The sequence below is a fragment of the Neomonachus schauinslandi genome, chromosome 10 (assembly GCF_002201575.2).
Source record: "Neomonachus schauinslandi chromosome 10, ASM220157v2, whole genome shotgun sequence".
NCBI classification, from domain to species: Eukaryota; Metazoa; Chordata; class Mammalia; order Carnivora; family Phocidae; genus Neomonachus; species Neomonachus schauinslandi.
Genome location: NC_058412.1, coordinates 22,032,098 through 22,048,566, shown reverse-complemented (window position 1 = coordinate 22,048,566; position 16,469 = coordinate 22,032,098). Strand labels below are relative to the sequence as shown.

The 16,469-nt window shown below is 41.5% G+C and overlaps 1 protein-coding gene across 1 annotated transcript in view; it reads left to right on the top strand.

The window, feature by feature from the left end:
• Window positions 1-16,469, top strand: part of RBKS (ribokinase) — an 82,912-nt gene that overhangs the window by 14,213 nt on the left and 52,230 nt on the right. The window contains exons 2-4 of the mRNA XM_021697542.1: window positions 2,123-2,255; window positions 13,506-13,569; window positions 14,476-14,538. Coding sequence (XP_021553217.1) covers window positions 2,123-2,255; window positions 13,506-13,569; window positions 14,476-14,538 — 260 coding nt within the window. The remainder of the gene's footprint in view (window positions 1-2,122; window positions 2,256-13,505; window positions 13,570-14,475; window positions 14,539-16,469) is intronic.

Sequence of the window (16,469 nt, the reverse complement as noted above, 5' to 3'; positions counted from 1 at the left end):
AGGAGTTTTAAATCCCACCCATCTGCTCCCACATCAAACACAACACTGTACCCCCGATTTCACTCCTCCGTCCCATATATACACATCCCAATAATCATCTGCTGATATATTTTTCATGATTTCCTACAGCCAATAATAAAAAATATACTTGATTCAAACCAGAGGACTGGGACCCAGATCTAAGTATAAACATAGTGGAAGCCATAAGTTTCTATACCGACAGTCTTACTAATTAAGTTATTTGGCCTGTTTTTAGCCACATTGGATATTTTTTTCTTTTTAAGGTTGTTAGGGATGTTTGTAGCAGCATCAATAAGCCAAGAAGTCACATAGTTACTCAGTCGCACAGATTACTCATCATTGCCTGTTCATAACAGAATCCTAAAATGTTTAAGATTTCTGATGCAAATCAAAATCTCATCATCACTTGTCATTGCTAAATTAAATGACAGGATAATAACATTACATTAAAACCATTTTTCTCTTGATTGAGTACCTTTTTCAGAAGTGAACCTTGTAGATGGATATTTTTTTCTTCAGTACTATAAATGCATTTAGAATAGGAGGTAAAAATAGCACTGAAAAGGGGAGGAGTGGAATAGAATGTTTTCAAATTATTGATGAGTCTCTTTTGAATCTCAAATAGCCATATTTGACACTGCAGTGTTAGGGAATGGAGTAGTTTAGCCCAATTTACTGAGACTTTTAGAACTACATAAAGGAGATGCACAGGTTGAACTTGGTCATTACCAACACCATCGTGTGTTCTTGGCATCAGTCATAGATCATTCCATTGCAAACAGGCTGTTAGTGACCTGTGGGAATTGGCATTGTCCGGGTACTCTAAGATTAGGCACAAGAGACTGATTTCAGATAGATCACAGCCTAGGTGGGAAATGAATATAAATTTCAGATCTGCCAAAACAGGGTAGGTTCTCAATCGACTTACTGTCGTGAACTTCCCTCTTGGCCTTTCTTTCCCATCTAAAGCTAATTAACCTTTTTGGTCACACCTGCCATCGCTCCATCTGGCCCTCGGCCCACTTCTGGCCATCCAGTCCTCATGCTGATCAAGCTCATCTTTCTCACTCACTCACTCACACTCACCCTTTCCATTTTCACATCTTCTGTCCTTCAAAGATGTTTCCTCACATCTTCCAGTTTAATGTTATGAAAATCATACCTGGAGGAAACCTTTTACTCTGACCTTTTGTCTCCTTTACTACTACCCTCACCAGGCAGTAACAGGTGAGTGAAAATCCTTAGCTCTTGGAGAAGTCCACGATGGTAGAGACTGAAACCGGGTTGGCCAGGAGGTGACAATAGTTGAATCTGGGTGATGAGTGCATGGGGGTGGGGAAGTCAATATACTGTTTTCTCTAATTTTATAGGTTTGAAATTTTCTGTAGTAAAAATTTTCAACTAAACTTAGCTCTCTAGACTCCATTTTTTAAGAATAGATGCTCTTTTTGAGTCAGTACCTGAAATGGGTGGGATACAGGATGGACTGGGACTAACACCTATCCTGCCATCGAAATAATAACCCACTCCTGCCCCACCTGCCAGGAAACAAATGGGATTCCTTAGCGCCTAGAACTGCAACTTCCCTCTTCTCCTTAGGTCCTTTCTGAACCTGGTTACCAGAGCCCTGGTACACTTCCTACTTCTTGTTAAAGTGACCAGATAAACCAGTACAGAAACACACATTAACTTGGTCCCATGTACAAGTCCCACTGTGAATAAAGGTCTGTGCTGGGCACTGGGAAGTGGGAATCGGAAGGGACTTCATCCAAGAGCTCCCCATGATGAAAAATGGAGGCATGCATGAACACCCCTGATGCAGCAGACACTAGAAACTGAAGTGGCTCTAGGGGCGCAGCGGGGGGGCTGGGGGGGGGGGGGATGGGCAGGCATCCTGTCAGCAGATGCATTCTGGATATCGAGGCCAACTACCAAGTGTTATCTTAAAGGAAAAGGTGATCTTCTCTACTTCTGCTTGCCCTTCTGATGGCTAAGACTAGACTCCATCAGAGAACCTGCCCTCTCTCTTCTGAACTTAAATTGATTGCAGTTACCAATGTGCCTTTTTTTTTTTTTTCCTTCTCTTTTTAAATTATGGCAGTCTTACTTCTCGTTTGCCAAAAACCGGAGAAACCATCCATGGACATAAGTTTTTTATTGGCTTTGGAGGGAAAGGTGCCAACCAGTGTGTCCAAGCTGCCAGGCTTGGAGCAAAGACGTCCATGGTATGCAAGGTAAGTGTAAAGGACAGTGGAGAGGATTCTAGAGGCAAGGGTCTGGTTTTAAGACTTGGTTTTTATTTTTTAACTATTTTAAAGGGAACAATTCAGTGGCATTTAGTACATTCACAATGTTGGACAACCACCATTCTCTTAGTTCCAGAACATTTCTGTCATTCCAAAGTAAAACTCCCTACCATTAAGCAGTTTCCCCCCATACCCCACCCCCCAACCTCCTGCCCCTGGCATCCACCAATCTGCATTCCGTCTCTGTGGATTGATCTATTCTGGAGATTTCCTCTAAATGGAATCATAGGATACATGACATTTTGGGTCTGGCTTCTTTGACTTAGCATAATATTCTCAAGGTTCATCTACCTTATAGCATGTATCTATTTTATTCCTTTTGTGGCTGAATAATATCCCATTGTATAGACCATAATTTGTCTATCCACTTGTTTGTTGATGGACACTTGAGCTGTTTCCACGTTTTGGCTGTTGTGAACGGTGTTGCTGTGAACACTCATGTGCATGCATTTAGCTTGAGTATCCGTTTTGTATGGTTGTTAAAGATTGAAATAGGAAAGAGTCTTTTTCCTTATCCTTTATATTCGTTTCTACCTCACGGAGTCCTCTGGGAAGTAGCTTAATGCTGCATTCCTTTAACTTACTGAGCTTCTAAGTGAAGGGTGAGAAGTGAGAGGAATTTGCCTACTCCACTGGGTTTCTGTACTCTGGCTTCTAAACAGCAGAAGTCACCCGGTTTTTAGCAATTATTGCTGCAACACAGCTTTTGGAAACTTGGTCTAATAAGTGGTGATTCACTCATCTCTAATTTATTTCTTCTAATGCTAGCTCTTGGATCAGAAAGGAATCTGGGCCTTAATGAACTACCTCTAACTAATCCTTAGGCATAGTTCTGTTTTCAGGTATGTAAGGAAATGACAGTAAGATACAATAGTCCCTATTCCTATCCATCCGACTGAAATCATTTGAAAATAAAATTGGCTACCAAAGGTTCAATGTTTGCGTGTTTAATGAAATTTTAAGATGCTAGCATTACTGGCAGAACACTAAAGTTTATTTTAGGAAAGCTAGACTCAGTCTACACACTAAAGGATAAGAAAAATCTGAGAGATTTAAAAGAATGAGCTCACTCCTGTGAGCTGGGTCAGTTTTACCAAAATTTCTCTGCAATGTCATTTCCCATTGTATACAGCACTCTTCTCTCCACAGGAATCTTTCAGTGATGTACAAACTATACAATTATCATTTCATCTGCTAATGAGCTGTAGTTTTATTTCTAATTTATGATTAACCTGATGAAATTCTCATCTGTTTGGTCAAAAACATCACATGAAGCACAAGATTCAAAGTAAGAAACGCACATCTTCTAAGGTTGAACTCTTAAGTGTCAGTTAATCATCCGTTAATTATTGATGACCTAGTATGTGTTAAGAATTATGGGGCTTGGAGAGGGAGCTGTGGGCCTGACCGATCCTATACTTGATTAGAAATGAAGGGCCTGGGGAGTCATCAGATGCTGCTGACTTAACGGGCTTGGGAACTGGAAGGAGGAGGATATTTCCTGGCCGGGGAAACATGGACAGAGAATTGGTATTGGAAGCAAAGTACCAAAAATGGCTGCTCTGGGAAGAGAGGGAGTTCCCTCGAGCTGGAGCCGTAAAAGGAGAGATTAGAGAACCCCTCTTGGAAGCTTCATAAATGCTATTCATGTAGCCATGAAAGTCAAAATTGGATGTCCCCTGGGATCTCATCCAATTCGAAGATTGAGATTGGTGTTATTTTGGGTCTGTTGAATTTGAGGCAAAGAGAAACGCAAAATAGAAAATATTTGAGTTGTGGAACTGAACTTGGGAAGTGAATCATACAACCGTCAGGAGTGGATGTGAGAGGAATAGACAGCAGAGGGCTGTATTTGGGGAAATGGCACAGTCAGGAGTTTGATAAAGCAACAGTGCCGTTTGTTTTATTCTGGTCTGTGCACGACAGCGTACGGTGGCATCTGTACCATTGGGCAAGCTGTTTATGTCCGCGGTGCCCCAGTGCAGCTGTCGGCCCTTCAGCCCCGCGCTCGGTTCTAGCCTGGGTGTCCATACAGAGAGGATGAGAAAGCATGGCTTCAGCCAAAACCCATACGGGGTGACTTTGCTTAGACCACCTGGAATCTTTAGACACAGATTTCTTTAAGCTTAAACACATTGCATAATATTCTCAGATTTCTTCAAAAGAAAAATACCTTTTTTATAATAGAAACTGTTGTTATCCATTCATGATACTTTTCCATGGTGAACTATATTCTTATTAAGCAAAATAGCCAACTGGCTATATAGCAGTTTTTTTCAGATGACAAATTCCAAGTAGAAACCAAAATCGTGAAATGACTCAAGATAATAATGAACAGATGGAACAAAAGAAAAACAGGTAGAAAATTTCCTTCGGTTTTCTTAGCAACATTAACTTACCTACGACCACCCTGCAACAAACTAAAATCCAAGCTCTGGTGAAGTAAGACTGACGGCACATGCAAAACAGCTTATATTGAGCTCAGGGGAATTATTTGCCAAGATATTGTGACAAGGACTATTAAGCAGGAGCCCATCAATATGCATCCAGCGAAACATGTAATCATGAAACACTTGAAGTCGTTAAGGAGTTGTACAGTCAGTAGTCACCTGAGTCGTGGCCCCAAGGCCACAGCCCAAGGAGAATTGGAAGTGATATTTTCAGATTACAAATCCAGGCAGATATCATAGAAAATGAAAGTCTTGGGGCACCTGGGTGGCTCAGTCGTTGGGCATCTGCCTTCAGCTCAGGTCATGATCCCAGAATTCTGGGATCGAGCCCCACATCGGGCTCCCTGCGCAGCGGGAGGCCTGCTTCTTCCTCTCCCACTCCCCCTGCTTCTGTTCCCTCTCTCACTGTGTCTCTCTCTGTGAAATAAATAAAATCTTTAAAAAAAAAAAAAGAAAGAAAATGAAAGTCTTGGCACGCCGGGGTGGCTCAGTCGGTTAAGTGTCTGCCTTCAGCTCAGGTCATGATCCCAGGGTCCTGGGATCGAGTCCCGCATTGGGCTCCCTGCTCCACGGGGAGCCTGCTTCTCCCTCTGCATCTCTCTCTCTCATGAATGGATAAATAAAATCTTTAAAAAAAAAAGAAAGAAAAGAAAATGAAAGTCTTCTTGGCAGGGCCAAGAGTCTGTGAGAATACCTTTCATAGGACTTCACCCGATTTTCTTGTTTCCTCCTCCATCATTCCATTCAAGCTAAATGTTATTTCTTGATATCCAAAACTGGCTGCTCAGGAGGGCCAGGGTAGAAAAAAAAAAGTTCGAGATGCAGTGGCCCAGTCTGCGCCCAAAGAGCCTGCTTCTTATGTGGTGGGAAGAAGCCCTGAACAGGTGTGGACCCAAATGACCCAGATCTGAAATCAGCCAAGTGAGAAGACCTTCAAGAAACTACCTGGTCTTACTTACCCTGAACATGACACTCTCAAAACTCTCTAGGGACACTTGGCTGGCTCAGTCGGTAGAGCACGTGACTCTTGATCTTGGGGTCCTGAGTTCAAGCCCCACACTGGGCATAGAGCTTCCTTTAAAAAGAAAAAAAAAAAAAAAACCACCTCTGTAACACAAGCAGCTGTGTGTTTTCCTTGCAGAATAGGCAGATATTAAGCTGTGTGACAGAAGCGGTGTGTTAGAGCCCACGCCGCTCAAAGTCTGATCCTCAGGCCGGGCCGTAAACCATCACTGGGTCTGAACAGGAATTAAGAGTAAGCAATTAGCAACAGTTATAGCATTTGACAGAATAATGTTATAGCTGATGAATATAATAGTAATAATAAATTAAGCCTGGTATTTTGTAGAACTCTTTTCTGTTTTTATTTCATTGTTGTTATATTTTACAGAATTATTAGTCCACAGTGGATTGAAAATGAAAAAAAGAAAAAAACAGCCTTCACTACAGATGACTTGAAAAGCAGTATATTAGAGTACTCATCTTTTTCTTAAATTTTTTTTTTTTAAGATTTTTATTTATTTGACAGAGAGAGACACAGCGAGAGAGGGAACACAAGCAGGGGGAGTGGGAGAGGGAGAAGCAGGCTTCCCACAGAGCAGGGAGCCCGATGCAGGACTCGATCCCAGGACCCTGGGATCATGACCTGAGCCGAAGGCAGACGCTTAACGACTGAGCCACCCAGGCGCCCCTAGAGTACTCATCATCTTAACAAAAAAGGTTAGGTTGTCTGTTAGATTACTGTGGGACAGTCAACTGATTGTGCATTAAGATTTAGTTTTCAGAGATCAAAAAGTAGTCACCAGCGTTTTCCAGGTTATATATAATGATGTGAAATTTGTCCCTTCCTGAATTCTGCTGAAGGACGACTGACTAAAACTACTGGCTATATTGATTAGAATGCCTGGCCACATGTCCAAATACAGGGTACCCTAGGACCCAAAGCAAATAAACAATATGTGTCTCATACAGGAAGAATGGAAGAAAATTGGATTGCCACCAGCGACCTCTTACCTCCTACCCACCTCCACTCTCAGATAAGCGGGACTCATAAATGGTGACTGTAACATTAATTTTCTATGTTCAAGGCCATTATCCCCATTTAGATGGGATTTAAACCACCAGCTAGCTTGAACAACAGGAATTTTCTGTATTCTTCTGTCCTCTTTTATGACAAAGCCACAAGTGACAAGTCAAAAGGTTAATATGAGGGACTTAATTCAAAAAAGCAACGGCTGGGTTTTGTTATAGGACAACAAATGCATGTTAGGCTCCCAAACCTGCTGTTCATCATGACCCTCAGGCACTGAGAAGTCACAAAATGTCTTGAATAACAAAGATTAAATTGCATTCAACTTGGTTTTAGTGTTAATTATATTTCTGTGCATTGTAACTTTGAGAACTGGTAACCTGTTTTAATAGAAGTGGTAACTTTTTTAGCAGAAATATTCGACTTCATTTGACCTTGGGTAAGATATCTTGGTCCTCTAGGTTTTACTTACCTCAACTATATGTCGATAGATGGAATTCCTAGATGTTTTCTACCATTCAGGGATTCCAAACAGCCCATTCCTCAACCATTTGGAAACGTGGACATTCAATATATGGTAGTGCTAACTGCAGTCACCTTCCTCGGCACTGGATCCTGGTTCTGGACTGTGGAAGCCACTGACTGGCTCTCCCTCAATGCAGAGAGCCTTCTCGGTGGTAAAAGTGAAGGAAATGCCTCAGGACCCTTAGCTAGAGGAAATGCTCTTGCTCCTGATCCACCCAGTCCTGCTGTTTTCCATTATTCTAATTTACATCTCTCTATAGCTGCATTATCCAAGATGGCAGCCTCTAGCCACGTGTGGCTGATTTAACTGTAATTAAGATAAAATTTTAAATTGAGTTGCTTTATCATACTGACTACATTTCAAGTGCCTGTTTGGGGTAGCACAGATAGAGAGCATTTCATCACTGCAGAAAGTTCTGTTCAACTGCATGACTCTAAAAGCTTCAGGGAAGAGCTGAGCCTGGGATTTCCTGAAGAGCAGCTGGGATTCTAGGAGTTACCTTGGCTTAACTGCAAGTGGTTGTCCATAATTGATGATGACCTGGCTTCTTTCACCTGGAACACGCTTACCCAGGCTACCTAAGACTATGTGCTTTTCCCAGAATCCTTCTGCCCAAAAGTATTTCACTGCTGCTACTGAAAGAGTATAGGAATGCCTTCCAGGGGGCTATTAGAAGCAAAACCTTGTATAAGACCTTCTGGCAGCCACAGCTAGGACAGTCTGAGTGCCTGTAGTCATGTCCCTTTAAGAATGATAAGATAGGCCAAGGAAAATGAACAGACAGGCAACTAAGATGACCAAATACTTACAGAACACATTTCACGCACAGGACTTAAGGAGGGATAAACATATGCTAAGCTAGAGTCTCCGATAAGCTTCTAGGAAGGCTAGACTTTTAGGAAGATTGTTTAGGCAAACAATATAAGGTGGTATTCAATTAAATATTTAATGGTATCTACTAGGAATGCTCTAGGAGTTGAAATGAGAGCATTAAGAAGAGCTAGGATAGGGGAGGTAGGCCTTAAGTTGCACTTGAAAAACAGGTGAGGTTTGCTTAGATGGAGAGAGGAAAGGATTTCTAAGTTCTCAGAAGGCAAGAAAATAGACACAAATATATTGTACTCACCTTGTGTTTTAACACAGTCAAATGATAACATCAAGTTAATAGTGCCTTTCTGCTGACCACTCTGTAGAACAGAGAAATCCAATGATTTTTGCCAAATACGAGTGTTAGAGAAGCCCACAGAGAAAGGGAGGCAAGCCTGGTGACATCAAAATGAGACCGGAGTCCGCAAACACAAACGTGGCACTGTGTGTAGCTTTACAATACCTTGATCCCCGTGTTGGACCCTATTGGGCCTCTCGCCCCGGGCAGACTCTGCAGGCCACATTCCGCGTTCCCACTTAGTTGACTTCCCAACGTAGTGCCAGGCAGGACCGCTCTCCTTCCTCGTATCGTCCACACCAAGCTTCACACGCACTCTCCCAGCATTCATCCTGCAATCCAGTGGGCCTCAGCTGGAGGCATACATTGTAGTCACCTGGGGCGTGGGCCACGGTCCCACCTACATGGGCTGATTTCATTGATCTCGGGTGTAACCTGGGCACCAGGATATCTGTAAGCTCCTCGGGAGCTCTAATGCCCAGCGAAGGCTGAGAACTCCTGGTTTCCTACCTGCCAGAGAGAACTTACCCCAGTCCCACCCTACCTGGCTCAGGTGGAACCATTTGCCGCAAAATGTAAAGAATTTTAACTAGCTGGATAATGGCAGAACTGAAATTCGATTCCAAGTTTCCTGACTCCCATTCGCACTATTTTGCTTCATGGCCAAGATACTTACACTTAAAGTTCTCTTATCAATTTGATAGGCAAAATGTGACCAGGAAAACAGAGAAGCCTCCAAAAATACCTACGAAGGTTCCCCTATGATATTATGTCAAGTCCTTTTTGTTTCAAGGACCATTTGAAATCATTCACTGTGATTTTTTTTATTTAAATTCAATTAGCCAACATCATTGATTTCAGATGTAGTGTTCAAGAATTATTCACTGTGATTTTCATTCACAGTCATTACAGATCATTCCATTTGTATCATTCACTGTGATTTTCAAGATGCTTTCAGTCCCCTCTCAATGGCAGGCAATGTATAGCACCTTAGCCTCGGTTCCACTCCTCTGATTTCTGCTTATGAATTTCCAGTTCCTGGGGAAGAGGCTTACATTTGAGTCAGAAGTAGCCAAAGGGGGGGGGCGCCTGGGTGGCTCAGTCGTTAAGCGTCTGCCTTCGGCTCAGGTCATGATCCCAGGGTCCTGGGATCGAGCCCTGCATCGGGCTCCCTGCTCAGCGGGGAGCCTGCTTCTCCCTCTCCCACTCCCCCTGCTTGTGCTCTCTCTCACTGTGTCTCTCTCTGTCAAATAAATAAGTAAAATCTTTAAAAAAAAAAAAAAAAGAAGTAGCCAAAGGGGGTTGGAAGATGTTCGCTTCTCTCGACCTTTTTTTTTTAAAGTCAATCGAGCAGAATAAATGATTGTGTAAGAGGTTTGAGGGTGGGGAAACAGGGAAAATGGCATTCTTTTAGTATGACATTGCCCAGAGCATCTGTGCTACTCTGTAATGCAGAAGGAAAAAAGAGCCCTCAGATCTCTGCTGCTTTTTGCCTACGTTTCAATATAATAAATATGTATGTCTAAGACACACACATGCTCGCGGTTGGCTCTGTTATTCTTATGGAAGTAACAGGATACCTGGTTACATTAAGCAGCATTAGTTTCACCGTTAATGCAGATGTTATGTTTTTATTACAATAATAGTAATACAGTCTTATTTTTAAAATAATTCAGTGCCCCCGCCTGCTTGCTTCCATGACCAGGTGCTCTTCTATTTGAAAATAGGGAGCAACAGGAAGAATTGGAAGCCTCAGGGAGAACCACACAGGCAGGATTGAATGCAAGCAGCAGGTATTCCCCAAGGGAAGTGGTCATGGAGGCAGCAGTACTGAGCTGGTGATGATGAGGATGGGGACAGGGACAGTGATAGCACCGAGCCCTTATTGAATCCTTTACAGTTGTCAGCCCGCTTCTTGCGGGTTATTTTATCCCCACAGCAAACTCACTGTGACTCTCCAGATAAGGAGACTGAGGCCGAGGGGCAGTTACAGCGGCTTGCCCCAAACCACACGGGTCAACTTCCCTGACACAAATGTGAATATCGCCCTCCTACTCAGTTCTTTTACTTGGTAATGTGTCACCACGACCCTGAGGCAAAGTTAATGCAGCTAAGGTTGACTTCTCTTGATCCTCAGCAGCTTCGTTACTTTGCCATTATTTTTTAATTACCAGATTTTTATTTTTGTCATGGAAATATCCAAGAGGGCGAAGGCGAAGTATTTTTGTTCCACGTCTCACATAGACAGCCGACAGGTTTGCCAGGAATTCACTATTGGAATAAATCTGGAACCATCACCATCCCTGAGGGACGTTGCCCATCAGGTGATTCCCAGAGCAGGAAGAAGACAGGCAGCATGGGGCATCTGGGGGGCTCAGTTGGTTAAGCGTCTGACTCTTGATCTCACTCAGGTCTTGACCTCAAGGGTCTTGATCTCAGGGTTGTGAGTTCAAGCCTCAGGTTGGGTTCCATGCTAGGCATGGAGCCTACTTAAAAAACATTACAAATAAAATACGACTGCAGCAAGCCTGCCAAATGCAGTTACCATGAGCATAATCCCTGATTATGCCTTGGATGGGCACGATATTCCACTTGGTGTGACAGGTGCCTCTCTAGGTCTGATTTTCCCTCCGGCAGTTTCTGAGGGCAAAGCCACATGCTTTTTGGTTTTCTCTTCCCTTTGAACAATTCTTCCTAATCCCTGCACTTCCTGATGTTTATATCATCGCACCATTGATCAAATATGCCTTTGAAATTCACCTTAAACAGATTTTGCCTGTATTAAACTGATAGGAAAGGGGAGAGAAGTTTCTTTGCTCTAATCTGTACCAGGCCCCACATGCCTAGGAATGGCCTTCCTCTAATCCCTACAACATTCTTATTATGATGCTTTTCCAACTATATAGTATCTTGATTGCCCATGGGAGAGAGCTAAATAATGTTTAAAAAAAAAAAGAGAGAAAACAATTTATTTCTGGTATGAATCTTTGACCTAAGAAATGGGATGCTTCAGTAGATAAATGGCCAGCCTTCCATGAAGAAAACTTTTGATAGATTACCTCCTTCCACCGGGGAGCTCTCCCCCACAGCATTGCTTTCTAGTGGATGCTCTTCATTGTAGAGATAGAAATTCTGTTAATAAGAAATTATTATATATTGTTCAAGGTTATTGGCTAATCAGCATTTCTGCCAGACAAGGAGCACAGGGAAAAATGTCCTTTGAGGAAGAAGTTCTCAGAGGTGGCATTTAAATCAGGGGTCAGCACACTACCACTCATGGGGCAAATCTTGCCTACTACGTATTTTTATAAAGTTTTATTGGAACCCAGCCACATCCATTTGTCTACAGATTTTCTTTGGCTGCCTTCACTCTACAACAGCAGAGGTGAATAGTTGCAAAAGAGACCATCTGGCCCACAATGTCTAAACTATTACCTCTCTGGCCCTTTATAGAAAAATATTTTCCAACCCCTGATCTAGACAATCCAAAATCTTACCAGGAAGTTTTCTCTTCACTCATTGAGGATCTTGGCCCAAGTAAATCTCTAGGTTTCTTTCTATTGATATATCCCGAAGGGAACGATTTTCTGTGGAAAAGCAGAGCACAGCAGGAGTGGCTGAGACCCAGATAGATACATGATCCGTTGAAGTAGTGCTCACCTGCAGGACAGAGAAATAGTAGTTCAGGAGTGGCAAGCCTAAAGCGTAGAGGTGCCAAGCAAGTAACATAAATTGCAGTAGGCCAGGTGGGGGCTCTGGTCTAGAGAGCATGCACTCACCTTTGGGGCAGTTCCAGCTGGGTGGCCTTGCAGGAATGTGGGCCCAGTGTTACCAGAACCTCTGGATTTTCAGGACCTCCTGGAAATTTGTTTTTGTGAAGTCCCCTAACTGGTTAAAATTTAAAAGAAAACCAATATAACACTGTATGTTAACTACACTAAAATTAAAATAATAAAAATAAAAGAGGGCATCTGCACAAAAACCTGCACATTAATTTATCATTACCAAAATTTAGAAGCAACTCAAGATGTCCTTCAGTGGGTAAATGGATAAACTGCAGTACGTCCATACCACGGAATATTTTTCAGCACTAAAAAGAAATGAGTGATTAAGCCACAAAAAAGACATGGAGGAAACTTAGATGTATTTTCTAAGTGAAAGAAGCCAGTCTGAAAAGGTTACAAAGACAAAACTATGGAGACAGTAGAAGGATCAGTGGTTGCCAGGGGCTTGGACAGAGAGAGGGATGAATAGGCAGAGCACAGAAGGTTTTTACCCCAGGGAATCCATTCTGGATAATACTATAATGGTGGATGCATGTTTATACATGTGTCAAAACACATGGAATGTACAACACCAGAGTGAACCCTAACTTAAACTATGGAGTTTCGGTGTAACAATGTGTCAAACATAGGATCAATGATTGTAACAAATGTGCCACCTTAACCATGTTGCCTATGAATGGAAGAGGAATGGGTGCCCAAGGGAAAAACTGAAGTATCATTTCCAGAATGCATGCTAGGATGCAAAAGCAACAGAATTCCACGATACCGAGTTACCCAAGTTAGCGAGGGCTTTTTAAATTCCCTCTTCTCTGAACCCATCCTGTGTCAGGTAAGAAGATTCTAAAACACCAGGCAAGTCATTACAGAGATGCCCTCATTTATAGTGAAGTACAAACAACTGAGATTCTTCATAAATATTGAGGACTGTTGATGGTAGACAGCTCTGTCTCAGTGGGAGTTTCCACATGAACAGATCAAAGTGAGAGCAGAGTTCTAGAACTCCTGACAGTCATTAAATGCTTCACGTTTTAGGTAGGATATAAGTGGAACAATTCTTTGGGCTGAAATCAAGTCTAGCATCTTACATTAAAAAGATTAATTAGCTAATGTTTATAAAGTACTGTGCAGATATGCCCTTTTAAAATGCTAAAGTATTCTAAAAACTACATTGTAGCATTTTACTAAATGTAAAAGATCTAACATTCATCATTTTTTTGGTACAGGTTGGCAAAGATTCTTTTGGCAAAGACTACATAGAAAACTTAAAACAGAACGATATTTCTACAGGTAAAATTGCAACTTTTTTAAAGTTAGTTTTTATGACTTTCCTCTGGGATCTGGTTACAAGAACAGTTGAATATGGAATAGAATTATTAGATCCTCCTCTGGTGGCCAGAGAATTTTTATGCACAGCCTCGTCTCGTCTTACTTAAATGTCGTTTGGTTAATTCTTTCATGTACATTCCTCCAGATGGGAATAAAATGGTAAGAGGTTACAAACCTTCATCTCGTAGAAATGTTTCAAAAGCAGGTGGCAAGAGAAAACAGGCGCTGCATTCACAAAAGATGTTTTAAGAAAAGTCATTGACTGTCATGGCTGGAAATGATCTTGGAAACCACTGAAGCCGATGCCATTGCTGCACAAAGAGAGACTGAAGGCCAGATTGGTTCTCAACGTGTCCAAGAGCACACAGCTAGCTGGAGCCAGTCGGGAGCAGAATGCAGGTCTTTGGCTCCATTTCAAGGCTTTTCGCTGCTGCCAAAGGCCGCCTGATCAACATTTCCATTTACACTCCAGACCATGATTCTTGATGAGATGCAAAGCTTATGAAGAAACACAACCAAGTTCATTGTGTAGGTTTGACCTTTCATCTCTCAACTCAAGTCTGTCATTTCTTTCACTGAAGAAAAGAAATGTGACAATCTAGAGGAATGCAGATGTAGCCGCTATGATTAATGTGGGCAAACTGGAAGGGGGGGAGGTTTGCTGGGTTGTTACTAATGTAGAGCAAAGGTCTTCGTCGTTGTATAGGTGATGGGTATAAATTAGCGCTGATTGCTTATTTCTTTTATCATTCCAGATGGTTAAAGGTTAAAAAGTTTTTCCAAAGATGAGTGGTGCATTGAAATTGCTAAGAGAGATTATCCATGCCAGGCTGTGTGTGTATGATTGTAAGTTCTTTTTTCTTTTAGAATTTACATATCAGACTCAAGATGCTGCTACGGGAACTGCGTCTGTAATTGTCAATAATGAAGGTACGTGTTTTGCACATTGAAGTGTCATTTCATGAAACAGTTCATGTCCAGAACGAGAGCAGGAGCATCAGTTTTTACCGTAATCCTATGGATCTCTTCCCATACCCACCACTCCAAGGCCCCAAGTGTGGTCTTTCCCATCTAACTGTGCATGTTTCCCTTTATTTATACTTCCCAACTTGATCATTTAAATATAAAATTCTCCATCAATACATAGGAAGTGTTACAGTTGCCTCAAAATAATATTTATATCCTGAAATGTCCCATTACCCTTCATATGAACTCAATTGATATTTGTCTCTAAAAGCAGTTAAGTATTCATCTGTCATTTCAGTTATACCAGGTAAATAAATGTAAATAGATAGGTGCACAGGGAAGTTAATGAATCATATTTATAGAATATTTACTGAGCAAATGGCAGCAACTAATTACTTCTAACTTATCATTAGTGTTCAATTTTGTCTGCTCTTTAAATGGCAATCAAATCTCAAAAGCCTATATATACAACTAAGTCTGTCTGTCACAGGGCCTTGCAACAGTTGAAACATTTGTCTTTAAAAACAGTAACTTCCCTTTACCCTCAGGTAAAGTTTTCATCATTTCTGCCAACTATTTTAAATATTAAAAAAAAAAAAACCTATGTGAAATTCTTTAATTCAGAATGAATGTTCAGAAGTACCAAGCATTTCATGGGGCACCTCAGACAGAACCTGGTGCATTGTGGGCAGTCAGCGTGCACTTTGTGAAATTAGGATTTGTCATAAAATGTCTTTGATTTGTAATATAGTTTCATACAATCATTTCTCACAGAAGATATGGTATTTTTAGTTCTACTCTAGTGATCCCAGAGTTGCAATAACAACGATGAAAAAATGTATTCCACTTAAAGAAGATAAAATTTTTCATTCTAACGATAGACAGTCTGTGTTCATTACTTTCAGCTAAATTTTAAGTAATTATTGCTGTCAACAGCAGTTCATTCCCTGTCTTAAACCTCTTTTTTGTGTTCTAGGGATATCTTCGAGTTCCATTTCTTCCTTATTGATGTAGCAAGAAACTACACTTTCCATGCAAAGATATAGTTTAATATTGTGTATTGAGTGCCTGTTATGCTAGAACTTGTCTGATTTATATATCGTATCTGGTAATGCCCTTGAGACTCTAGATGGTCATAGAAGAGCTAACACAAATACCCAGAGAGGGGACCATCAGCTCCCTTAAGTGAAGGAATGAGTAGCAGGGTAAAGTAAAGAATTCAGTTTTGACAAGTTAAATTGGAGGCATGAATGATCTGGCCATATGGCCATGTCTACTGGACAGCTGTAGTCTTGGTCTTGTTGCTTATCAGCCAAGGCCAGGCCAGAAACGTAGATCCAGGAGTCAGCAGCACAGATGCAGAGAGAATGAGGTCACTGAAGGAGAAAAGGAAGGAGATATGCTGTCTTTCAGTGTGTGGGTACTTTGAATTTTTCCAGTACCAAGATTGGGTTTATGCTGAACCATCCCCACCTTATTAAGTCCTCCTTGTGGCCAACAGACACATCTGTGGTAAGATGATAGGCTAGCATGTGTTCTGTGTTCAGAGGTAATTTTAGGTCATGCGTATACAAGATCAGTACAAGCAGCCCGGAGCACAGAAAAGAAATGACCGCTGTAATTCATCCCCTAGACCCGTGCCGTCCAAAGAAACGTGATGCAAGCCACAGACAGAATTTGAAATTTTCCATGAGCCACATTTTAAAAAGTCAAATAGGTAAAATTAATCTTAATATACTCACTTAACCTGAAATATCTAAAATATCCTTTTCAACATGTAATCAAAATGTTCTTAAAAACTACTGAGATATTTTACCTTTTTTTTTTTTTTGTACACGGTCTTTAAAACCTGCTACGTACTGGGTGTTATGTGCAACTAATGAATCGTTGAACAC